The sequence below is a fragment of the Hylaeus anthracinus genome, unplaced genomic scaffold (genome assembly GCF_026225885.1).
Source record: "Hylaeus anthracinus isolate JK02 unplaced genomic scaffold, UHH_iyHylAnth1.0_haploid 11985, whole genome shotgun sequence".
NCBI classification, from domain to species: Eukaryota; Metazoa; Arthropoda; class Insecta; order Hymenoptera; family Colletidae; genus Hylaeus; species Hylaeus anthracinus.
The window spans coordinates 7070713-7083151 of record NW_026534333.1 but is presented as its reverse complement, the minus strand read 5'-3'; the positions used below and the strand labels follow the sequence as shown (position 1 = coordinate 7083151).

The 12439-nt window shown below is 31.8% G+C and overlaps 1 protein-coding gene across 7 annotated transcripts; it reads right to left on the bottom strand.

Moving 5' to 3' along the window:
* LOC128887100 (ubiquitin carboxyl-terminal hydrolase 7) lies at positions 1-10784 on the bottom strand. Of its 7 annotated transcripts, XR_008459969.1 has the most exons (19): positions 9884-10784; positions 8881-8979; positions 8351-8626; positions 8145-8263; positions 7915-8049; positions 7590-7784; positions 7342-7513; positions 7048-7240; positions 6802-6955; positions 6484-6678; positions 3677-3898; positions 3100-3394; positions 2646-2865; positions 2410-2577; positions 1813-2317; positions 1650-1721; positions 1489-1588; positions 1062-1350; positions 1-965 (listed from the first exon to the last, which is right to left on the bottom strand). XR_008459969.1 is itself a non-coding variant. In XM_054142582.1 (18 exons), exons 1-18 carry the CDS (start codon positions 9972-9974, stop codon positions 1226-1228), a joined length of 3336 nt encoding a protein of 1111 aa, XP_053998557.1. In that variant the 5' UTR covers positions 9975-10784; the 3' UTR covers positions 1-1225. The 7 variants fall into 7 exon arrangements, 6 of the variants coding, with proteins under 6 accessions (XP_053998557.1, XP_053998560.1, XP_053998561.1 ...); XM_054142582.1 differs by having other exon boundaries at positions 1-1350; XM_054142585.1 differs by having other exon boundaries at positions 1-1332.
* Positions 10785-12439: the final 1655 nt, after the last annotated feature.

Genomic DNA, 12439 nt, shown 5'->3' with positions numbered 1-12439 from the left:
TAATAGTTTAGTTCTCTGTATTTTTAATATAGTTACTTACATTCAATGCGAGATGAGTTGAGCATTTACTATGCTCGACACGTTCTTTTCTTTTTAAATTAAAACTCTGCCTCATTAATATGTTAGTCTACTGTTATATATTTGCAAAATTGTAAAGTCTCAGTAAAATATATAGGAATAGGCGTATAAAGCACATACAGAAAAGAATATATTCAAACGCAAAAAGGTCCAGGGTGTTTGGAAGGCAACTCAGAAATTTTACTGATAAACCATCTAATAAGTGTTTTATATTAAGTTTTGATATAACAATGGCAAACAAAACTTTGTTTACGTTTCTTTTAAATTAAAGATCGATAACGATTTTTTTAATGTACAAACAAAAATGCATGTTATAAGAAATGAGATTATGAACAAAATGTTAACATTTATTTTTCGTAGAAAATACCTCAGTGTGCAGCATGTTATATTACAGTACATAGCTGTAAATCTGCGTTTCAAACATCCTGAATATGGTATAAAACAGGAGTATGTAATGAGCGTTAAGTATTACATCATGAAGAACAGTATATAACATCTCTCTAGATCATTTTAAATCAACACAAAGATTTTACGTGGCAGGATCAAATAACCAAAATTTAGAAAAAAATTAACTTTTCTATAAAAGTAATATTATGCTGCATTTATAAATACCTCTTTGTTTCCTCACTTGAGATATCTTCATTCTGCAGTTGCAATCCGTAATTACATTCGTAATGAAATATATATTTAAATAAATTCTTGCTCTTGATAGAATTGAATGTATTGAAAACACTGTCCTCAAAAATATTTTTTAAATGACTGCCATTCAAGCGGTAAAATATTTACAATTACAAAAATTGATTTCACTGATAGAAGTATCTATAATCCGTTGTTGATACACTGCGAAATCGACGTAGTACCATCGATCCAGCCACTACGTAAAATCCCTGTTGATTCGAAAGGGAGAAGTTCCATGATGCACAAAGTATCATTGCATGTTCATTACACTCTCTTAATCCATCGTATACAAAGCATAGATTTACCTTTCGTTAATATGATCATAATATTAAAACCGCGCACAACCTGGCTGAAGAACCGAAAACATAAACGCATTTCCATTTTGTGTCAGACGTCGCTTTCTTACTATAAAGTCGTATAAATTATATGAGTGGCTGCCTAATTTTATTCCTCTTCGTATGATGAAAATTTAATTGTAAATTTTAATGGCCTTTTCGAGATAGTTGATACGAGAACGCTTTGGCGCTTTGTTGACGTGTTCCAAACCAAGCCAAGGCCTCTGTGGCGATGTGCCTGCTTTTAAAAGTGGATAAACTACAAAATTTATTCTTCATCAGCGTCAATTTAAAATTCATACTACAAGGTTATGGGCTTTTTCTACTATCTTCTATTAACAAAATGCTGCACTTTTTTATTTAGCTTTTTGGTTGCTTTTTTTTAAAATATACTTACTCTGGTTTGCATGAGTGTGGAAGTCTGCAAGATCGACCATGTATCCTGGCGAATCCATAATAAAGTGTGGTTTACCCATCGTCACCACCGCGAACTTAAACTTCAAAGTTTTTTTATGAATTCTCATAAAATATCAAGCAACATTAGATTAAGATGCCTACCTTCTCGAATTCCTTTTCTTGTACTCCTAATTTCTTCAATAATCTTTCCTTCATTTTTGGGAAAGGTTCACCCTATAAGCATGTAATTAACAAAAATATTTATAACTACAAAATTGAAATATCTAATTTTAAAAAACCTAATCGTATATTCAATTATGCTTACATGTTTAATTTTAAAGAAAAAGGGAATACCAAATGTTGAGAAAACATCCTTGTGAAAATGTGCAACGGGAATCAACATTTCGTCGTCTGCTAAATTTAATTCATCGTTTGGAATTTCTTCTATCCTGTATAATTTTGTGCCACTTGCATTTAAGTTATCTAAAGGTACATCTTCTTTTGGACCAGGCGAAAGTTTACTACAATTAATTTCTAGTATCCTTAATTTTCCAGAACCATTTTCGGATAATTCGACTTGTTTTTTAGCTTCTTCGAGTAAAGTAGCCACAGTTCCATTTTTATTAGGATAGAGAATAATTTCCTTCTCTTCTTTAAGAGACGGTCCAACCCATATACATTTAAATTGCTTTTTGTTTTCAAGCTCATTTACTCTAATACTGAGCTGCTGATAATATAATTTCTTTGTTTTTGGTTTACAAAAAGAAACCAATTCTTTAAGTGAACCTTCAAACGTACATTTTAATGGATGTCCGGGCGAATCTTTGTAACTACGAATAAAAAAAAAACAAAAACATACATAATATAACATCATATCATAGGACAAAATATTATTGTATCATATGAAACTCGAAATTTTTACTTTTGACATTTAAAGAACTGCAGAAGATATGGATCTGTCCCAACCCTTTGTGCCACTGCTCTTGCCATTTGATCATATGTCATTCTCAATGAAAGTTCCATTGTAAAGCCTGGATCATTAGGAATTGTTTTATCACAAAACGTTACTTCTACTCTGTGGAATAGATCCCTGAAACGCAATAGAAGTGTTCACATAATTCTTTATAATATAAGTAATTATTATATTCTATAACTTACTTGAAGTATTCTTTACAGGTTGGGAGTTCATATGCTTGATTGTCACCTTCTTTTTGAAAAACAATGATATCTCCATCCATCAATTCTTCAAGAACTTTTTCCAATGGCTCTGTTAGATTATCTATTTTTTCTACCAAGTTCGGTTTAATTTCTTCGTAAAGCGCTAATTCTGTATCCGGCGGAAATCCAGCTCTTTCATTTAAAATTGGTATAAGTTCCTCTGTACAAAACCGTCATAATAATTACTTTTCACTGTTATAAAAATACAAAATTTACATTAACAATTAAGAGCCACGTTTTATACCAAGTTATACTTCCAGAGGATCTATAAGTAGTATTATACAGAACATCGATTATAAAATATGTAAACGATTTAATAACATTTGAATATCAAATTCAGAGAAATAATGATCTAATTCCTTTCATCTTTCAAGTTATTTAAAATGGAACTTACGGACTTTAGCTGTGACAGGCATATAATGATGACCACAATAATGAATTTTCTTGTTATTAGGATCATATAGTTTAAAAAATAATAAAACATCAGTGTCCTTGTCAAAAGGTGGTAATGCTCTTAAATCTGAATCTGGAGGAACAAGTTCGACAAACACGTTCCAAACATTTGGATTCTCCGTGCATTGGTAAATGGATCTTTGCAGATCAACATCTAATTCAAGTGGCATTGGTCTACAGGTCTGGTTCGAACGTACGTTCAATGGCCATAAACGAATTTGCTCTATTGGATATTTCTGTAGAAAAAATCCCACTACATTAGATATTTGAATTAAACAGTATTATACATTGAAATAAAACACTTGATTCATTTATAAATATTGTGTTTTAAATCACCTACCGTGCTTGTAGATGATCACAATATAGTATATAACCAAACTAGTAGCACATATTATGAAGCCACACCAATATTTCAACATTACATAATTTGAAATATATGGATATATCGGTATTAACATAACATGTCATTATAGTATCATGTATAATAGCATGAACAATTTGTCAACAGTTGGACTTACCAAGCTATCACTCAGCAAGTCGAGAAACTCGTGCAAGGTACACTGCTTACGTATGCGAAATACACGATACAAAGCATGCTCTGGATCATACAAGTCATTCCCTTGGTGACCGTCAAAGTTATCCTCAAGAAGGACGTTGACAGTTATATACAAGTATGCTTCTGTTCTTTCCTTTCTTCTTATTTGTTCCAGCCTCTTCTCCTCTTGCAGCCTCTCCACCAGCTAGACCAACAAAATTAAAATTATCCATATGTATACTAAATTCGTCTCATTCGTTATTTTTTCCTCATCTGTCTTCTAAAATTTAAATTTTTAGAAAAGCAGTGTGCTGGTATCATGCTTTTGAGATTCGAGAACAGATAGTATTCGAAACATCAAAAGAATGATTTTTGTTTCTCATTTACGTAATTTTAATTTTGTTCATCTGCCGCAATACAGACTACTAAGTCAAACAATTACACAATGAAAATTATTCAGCTGCTAATGATGATATCATGCACCATACTCTAAGCTTATTATAAATAAATTTAACGAAATTTATATATTCCGTTGCTAAAAAAATGATCAAGTACTTTTATATACAGGGATGATATTTTGATTTGTTAAATGATAATTATAAATTTCATTAACTTTTGTATTCTAGTTGTATACCATGAACAACACTTTAATTTATATCATAAATTAAATTGAAATTTCAATTAAACTATATTGTATAGCTTTCTTACTAAATATTCTTTAATTAAAAATTATAAAATTCTAGCAATAAATATTATTTGCAAATTCAAAATTGTCATACCTGCATGCAACAAGTACTTATCTTTGAGTACATGACCATCATTTATGCTAAATAATAATAAAAATGTAATGTATAACCATAGTAGTGTGGAGATGCTTTACACTTTGAACTGTTGTTATATAGATATGTTTTAAACAAAAATACAGCTGCAAATGTTCAATAAATAAAAATTAAAAGTGGTTACGAATTAACTAATGTAAATTCTATTCTTTGAAATTTTCTAGTGCTCAACAGTTTATTCCATACTTTTTCATTTCTTTTATGTCTAAAATATTAGTATACTATTTATAGGTACTTTATAGCTATTATGAAGTATTCACTCTGTCGATGATGCATTGAGTTTTTTCTATTTATTAATATGTAACAACAAATAAATAGGTAGCATCTGTTGATGGTCATACTGACTATTAACATTGACAAAATTTAATGAATTAACGACTCGATTGATTGATTCAGACCTTTTTACAAAGTTCAATATCCTAGCTTTGTTATCCACGTTGAGTCAAAGTATTAATTCACGAAAATCACGGATTTGATAATATAAATCACATTTCACCTTACTTACTGAACGATCTTCATTAAATAACAAACACACCGTAGAAGACGTATTAAGGAAGAAGCCGACATTATTAATAGATCCTACTTATTGTTCATTTTTTTCATTTTTCCCTCAACGTTATTTGTTCCATGAGCTAAGACTCATTACTTCAAATCAGATTTTCAATAATTATCTCACTATATTAACTAATAAGTCTTTCCTGCCCTTATTCTTCATATAGTTATTCACACATTTCCAATCTATTTGCGATATGTCTGTGCATTCTTCACCCAAAGCTTTAAAATACTACAATACAATTATTCGTTTTAGATATAATATTGTACAATATTTATTACAATAAACATTTCAAAACGATTCTAAGGCTCATTATGATAGTAGCCTAATAATCAGATCCTATATCAACCCGATTGTAGTTTTTTTTGTAGTACCTGAAGTGCAACGCGTACATTAGTTACAGCTGTATAACCTTCAGTCAATCAATATATATTAGTATAAAATGTTTAAGTAACGAAAAAATGAGTCAAAAGAATCAACAAAAATTTAATTTTTACACGACTCAATCGTCCATACAAAAAATCCTCTGTTAAAAAATCGAAATATAATTATCAGGATAAACAAATCTCTATATAACACGAATGATTAAAAATCTACTGATAATGTACATTTTAGGTAACAGTGATGTAAAATTTTACATGAGATGTTTTATATCAGAATAAAACACTATTTTTTTCATTGAGATTATTAATTACTTGATTCAATATAATATAAATGAATACACCTTTTGACGCATATATTAAATCTCAGCAAAGTAATGCGCGCGTAACACTTTAAAAATTATCAAATGTGAAGTATTACATACAACATGTCGTACCTGAAAATGGACATAATGTATTTAGTATTAACATTTGGTGATATAACAGCCTGTAGCTGATAACACTATAAATTTCTGTTCATAAAAAATATTAAGAGAAATTTTATAACAAATATTTGGAAATATATGTGTATGTATATATAGATGCTAAAAAAAATATTAATTTATTAAATTTAATTTGTAGATCTTATTTTCTGATTTCACATGTCCAAAATATTGAATCTATTCAAATATGTTCCTACTTTGTTAAACTCATTTCATCCTTGCATTTAACTTGATATAATGTGTTATGAATTTGATGACCTCATATGCTATGAGCTAATTAGCTTAAAACATATTAAAGAATTGGGAAGAGTTTCGTCGAAAAACAATGCAAACGATTTACAACTCTTTCCAGCTCTTTGCATGATAGTTGTTACTTAAAAATCATGAATATAGAGATTTGGATTTCGAGAATTTTGTGTGCACGGACGAAGAGTCGTAGTCTCTGTGTGTGAGTCTTTAATTGAGTCAGTCGTGTCTTTGTCACGTTCAAGGTCGCTCAACTCCTGGGAAAGTTCTCTTTGAAGGACGTTTCTGACCTCTTGAGGTATATCCTCTTCCTTAACTTCTTGCAAGACGTTCTCCAACTCGGAATTCCTTATGTACACCAACATATAGGCGTTCGTACAGTGTTTCACAGGTATGGTTATGTCCTCATCTTGACCACCATAATTATGCTCAATGGCTTCCTGCTTTGTACACCTCGAGACGACATCATCGTCGAATTTACACCACTGTTTTGAAAGTTAAATAAAAAATGTAGTTAAATTAAATTACTTTTTAAATGTACAAGTTATTCTATGTAAAGTACCTATGTAAGTATACACATACAATGTTAACGTAAAAGTTGTACATACTTTTCCATCACCGGCTGGATTGATAAATACAACATAATGTCCACCATGATTATCTCCACTATGAACTAAGACCGCGTGCAATGTATAATCGGCACTCGTTGCTGCTTTATTTTGTAAATATTTGCCAAGACTTATTTTGTCATAAAACTCAAACCTTTATTAAATGCAAGATGCATATTTTTTTCAATAGAGAGCATAAGTAAATATAGCAATTCAACAATTTAATATCACTTTGATGTTACGTACCTGTCATTAAATTTGACAGAACAATCCGTAACCGGATCATATTGAAATCGCATTAAATGCAAATGTAAAACTGGTGGAAACGATGAAAAAATAACACCCTTTTCCGCTTCCTGTAATCCATGTTCTCCCGCGTCATATTTATTATCACCATCCAGACTTTCAGTGCTTACATAGTCATTAAACGATTCATAAACTAAAAGAACGATAATTTTTTATATGATGCAGAATTACATGTACAAACATAAATATAAAACTTTTATATTAATAGCAAACAGTACATGTATCAATACTTACTATTTCTCTTGCCCTTTATATTTAACTGGATATCATAGAAAGTTTCAACTCTGGTTGATTTGTAATCAATATTTTTACATTTAATAAATGACACCATTTTCCCCTCAAATAATTTTGGTACTGTACCCTCTACACATGTTCCTTTCATTTTACTTTCCAACTTGTCTAAAAGCTAAAGCAGTTATTAGTAAAAAAAAATATAATTTCAACTGTAATATTATTTATGATATGGTATATTAGTTCCATACCACACGTAAAAATTCTTGTACATCATGCTGCATGAAAGAATCCAATGTTTCCCAACCAAAACTTTTGGTTAATTTTTTTGTACCTACTGGCTTATCAGAAAATTGTAATTCGTGAAAAACCCTTTGTAAAGCCAAAGCAACGCTTCTGCTAGAATCATCACTTTCTGTTGGCATTTTGTAGACTGCTTTGCGTAACTGAAAACAAAGATATAGATATTTAAACAACTATATTATAGATACAACCAGAAAATTCAGTTACAATGAAGTGTAAGTACATACAAAAGTAATACATTTAATTGTTAAACTCCTTAAATATTCAACTTACTTGATTGGTAAAATATAAAGTTTGAAGCAAAGAATTCATGTAACATGTAGCACCTTGATTTTTTAAACCTACAAATCCTGTATGTTTTTTACTGTCCCAACTGACACCATGTGGAGCATCAGCTGTTACATGAACCTGTTTAAAAAAATTAAATATTTTAAGGAAATACTCCTAAAGAATATAGTTTTTAAATTTTGTTTACTGTAAAATAATATAAGCATATTACTAACCTCTAGTGTAATAGAATCATCTTTAATAAAACCTTTATCAGGATCAAGGACATCTTGCAATGTCATAAAATGACTAAATCCCCAATCATTTTCTTTACTGTAGAATAGGTGCTGAATCTCTAAAATGTAGATGTATATGCTTAATGAGATGTAATCGATTAAATTAAAATTTACTTAAATAAACTGATATTTTAGATTATACTAACTTCTGCTGAATGGTTCCTGTCCTTCTTTACAAGAAAGTAACCGAAGATCTGCAACTGCATAACAACTCCATGATGCTGATTCACTTTCTCCATTACATTGAAGAAAAAAACCAAGCGACCTTTGTTGTGGTCTTTCTTGTGCTTGACTTGACCTTGGCATTATCATTATTTTCCATGGCAAGTTACGAACGTAACATGGTGGTGATAGTTGAGTATCTTTCATTTTTGAAACATTTTCTGCCGTGTAGCGAAATGTTGCTTCTGATCTTGCTTCATCTGTTTAAAAATAAAGTTCTTACTCATAACATCACAACAAATAGAGTGATATAATAAAATCATGTCTAACTGAAGTTAAGGATGTTCCTATTTTCTGTAATTATTATAATTCAATTATAAAGAATTATGTAAATTTTTGCAAACGACTCAAAATTTTGTTCTTTACAAATATCTTATATAATCGACAGGCTAATAAAATAAATGTTATAAAACAGCAGATTTAATCAAATAAACAAATGCTATTCTTATCTTACCTTCTTCCATTTCTTGATCTTGAACTATACAAGCTAATTCCGATTCTCCATTCATAGGACTAGTATCATTACCATCTCCGCCACCATCATTTGGTGTTTCTATAAAGTTAAAACATTTGTACATATATCTCTCCCTTTCTCTTTAATTACGTATATCAAACAAATTATTCTCCCAATAATATTAACATACATATACTTGATATTTGCTGTACTTTAATTGGTGCATATTACCAAATAAATATTCTGAACATCTGAGGTAAAAATTATTTATAATATATTTAGAATTACACAATTCACTTAGGATTTTATAATAGTTTTAAAAGAAAGAAAATATATAGAAGTACTTATATAAATATTTGACAAGAACTATGTCAAATTCCAATCATTATGACATGCTTAAAAGACAAATGAATGTTTTCATCAAATGAAAAACTATCTTTAACCTTATACAGGGTGATTCTTATAAGGTGACTGACACGATTATCTGTGAAATTTCAAGTCGTACTAAAAAATTATTCAGACAAAAAATAATCAGTTTCAAGAGGGAAGCAAGGTGGCTGTAATTTACTTTAAAGCTAGTGTGGGCCATCTTAATTGTAAATTAATCTTTTCTAAAAACTATAACACAATCAAAAACCTTTACAATTATGAATAAAAGAAAAGCCAGATATCAATATACATATGCAAAGTATAACGAAATATTAGTTTAAAATTGTTTGTTTTCTTAATCAAATCAATACAACAAATCACTATCTACTTTATTCTGTTTACATAATATATATTCATCATACATATATAATTACACTTAAATAAACTTCAAATATACAGTAGACTTCGATTTTGAAAAGACAATTATATACAAATAAAAATTGATTACGGAACCATATATCGTCAAAAAACGGGAATAATTTCTATAACCTTCAAAGTAAAAATAATAACATATACAACATGAAAATTAAAAAAAAAAAATGAAATAAGATGATGAAGTGAAGGTGAAGCATACCTTCTTGCGTATCCATTTCTTCGACTTCATTGACCTGAACTGGTGCCAGGTTGAGCTGTTTAAGGTTTTCCTGGTCGTTAACGTGGTTCATCGCAATGCCGATATTGATGGTCGTCTTGAATGCGCCGGGTACCTCGGAGGCGGCTTCCGCCGTCGAGGTTACTTCCGAAGGTAGTTTAAATGATATATCCACGAACGAATTTTAAGCACAAATTGGTTGTTGTTCGATGTACCGACTATCTACGTCGAGGACGGAAGACTTTTGCCCGAGCGACTTCTCTGCTGCGGCTGCTCAATTTCAATCGCACCCAGGTTCGCGTCACTACCACCACGATTCGACAGCGACGTTGTTTTACCACACGACGACGATTGATATTTACTCGCGATGTGACCAATTTCAGCAACTATCGCGTAGCCCCAGTTTTTCAGGGGACGCCCACTGTATATATTCCACCCTTGTGCGATATTTTCGTAATTCTTTCGTTGTTCCTTCTCTTGTCGCTACGGTTGTATCTTTTCTTACTCTCGTGGCAACTGTCTTCCTTCCGCTTTTCGGTTTCTACTCACTCGCTCTTTCTCGTCCGATCCGAGAAACGGATTCCGCACCGCGGAACCGGCGCGCTACTAATCGGGAGACCTACGTACTTCTTGCGAACCTCGACTCCGTTACGTCTTAATCTTAATATTTGTTCCAACCTCTGCCAACAAGCCCCCGTGCGAGCGAGTTTTTTTACCAGTTCTTCCAGCTTTCTAACGTGGTCACAGATGCACTCAGCTGACGTTTTCCCGGACGAAGACAGAACGATCTGCTTGGATGATCGTCTCTCGAATCTCTTTTACGCGAAAATAAACAAAATGGCGACAAACCGCACTGCTCTGCTGCCTGCTTAACTGTCTGAATTGCCCTGCATACAGTTCTTACGGGCACAGAATTTTTGTATCTCTTTAGATGGCTTAGTCGATGGAGTGTGTTGTTCAACAGGCGCGGGAAATACGAAATGTTATACGTAGAATATATACAAAGTAGTCTGACATTTTTTGTTAAAATCGTGTTACACACTCGTAATTACGTAAACGAAGAGATAGAAATTCATTATACACGGCCCAAAACTTCTCGTTTATTCTGCATAGATAAAACAAGAGGAGTTCACATGATATGAATTCTGATTGGTCATATTCAGAGATAGGCAAAACCCTAGGCTTCGAATAAATCTGAAGTTTGCCGATGTGTTTGTCTCGTTTCTTTCTCTGGAAAATGTTCAAAAGAGGAAACGAGACAAACATATCGGCCAACTTCAGATTTATTCGAAGCCTAGGCTTTTGCCCATCACTGGTCATATTCATGTTTTAATTCTCAGTTTTAGTCTACCAATCAGAAGTATAACTACAATGGTATCTTCAATCTCATTGGACTGCTGTGGTTTCGGCCAGGGATGTATCGTTCGTCTGTCTGTTGTGTAATAAGTGAACCATAAAATATATTTTAAATGTATTTATCTGTATATAAAACTTTATATTTAAAATTGATTTACTACTTAATATCAAGTTGTTATTATGAATACAAGGTGTCCCAAAAATGTTGGAGGTCCTTGAAAGGGGTGGTTCGGGAGGTGATTTGAAACAACTTTTTCCTTTGCAAAAATGTCGGATGGGGCTTCGTGAAGTAGGTGTTAATAAAAAAAACTCGACCAATCAGAGCGCGCGGATACCGTTGGAGCGGCCGCGGTAGCGAAGGCTACGCGCTGAGCGGCCGCGTCAATATCCTTCGATGCACGTCGAGTCACGTGTTCGCGTACGAGAGCGGCTACCTAGCGCGTAGCCATCGCTATCGCGGCTGCTCCAACAGTATACGCGCGCTCTGATTGGTCAGTGTTTTCCGTTAATATCTCCTCAACGAAGCCTCGGACAACAATTTCGCTAAGGAAAAAGTTGTTTCAAATCACCCCCTGAACCACCCTTTTCAAGAATCTCCAACATTTTTGGGACACCCTGTATACATCAAATTAGCTATAACCATAGTATATTGTGATATTTTTACAAAACAGACTAACCTATACTGTTATGTGTTATTGGATAAACAGTTTAAATAGGCCCATGTATAAGAAGTATTATATCACTAATATACATATAAATGAAATTATAATCAAGGGGAAAGAAAATTACAATATTGTCTGCTTTATACAAAAATAATGACAGGCTCAGAATACAATCATTTTTCATGTTGTTTAATATGCACATATATAAATGCAATTAATGCCATTAATTGCATTATTCATTTACTAGTCATATATAATTCTTATTAGAGATATTCAATCCGTATCAATATATGGTATTCACAATCTGCTGATCCATATGTGGATTAGAATAATTTTAATTGAGGTAAGCCATATATGGACCAGGATAGTTTTAAATTAAGAATTTACGAATCATATATGATTCAAGACAATAATTGCCCGTATGATTTATCAGAAAGTTGGTCTATAATTACAGGCCTGGATAGTGAATGCATTAAGATTTATTTAATTACTTATCTAAGTAATTCATGGGTTATTAATT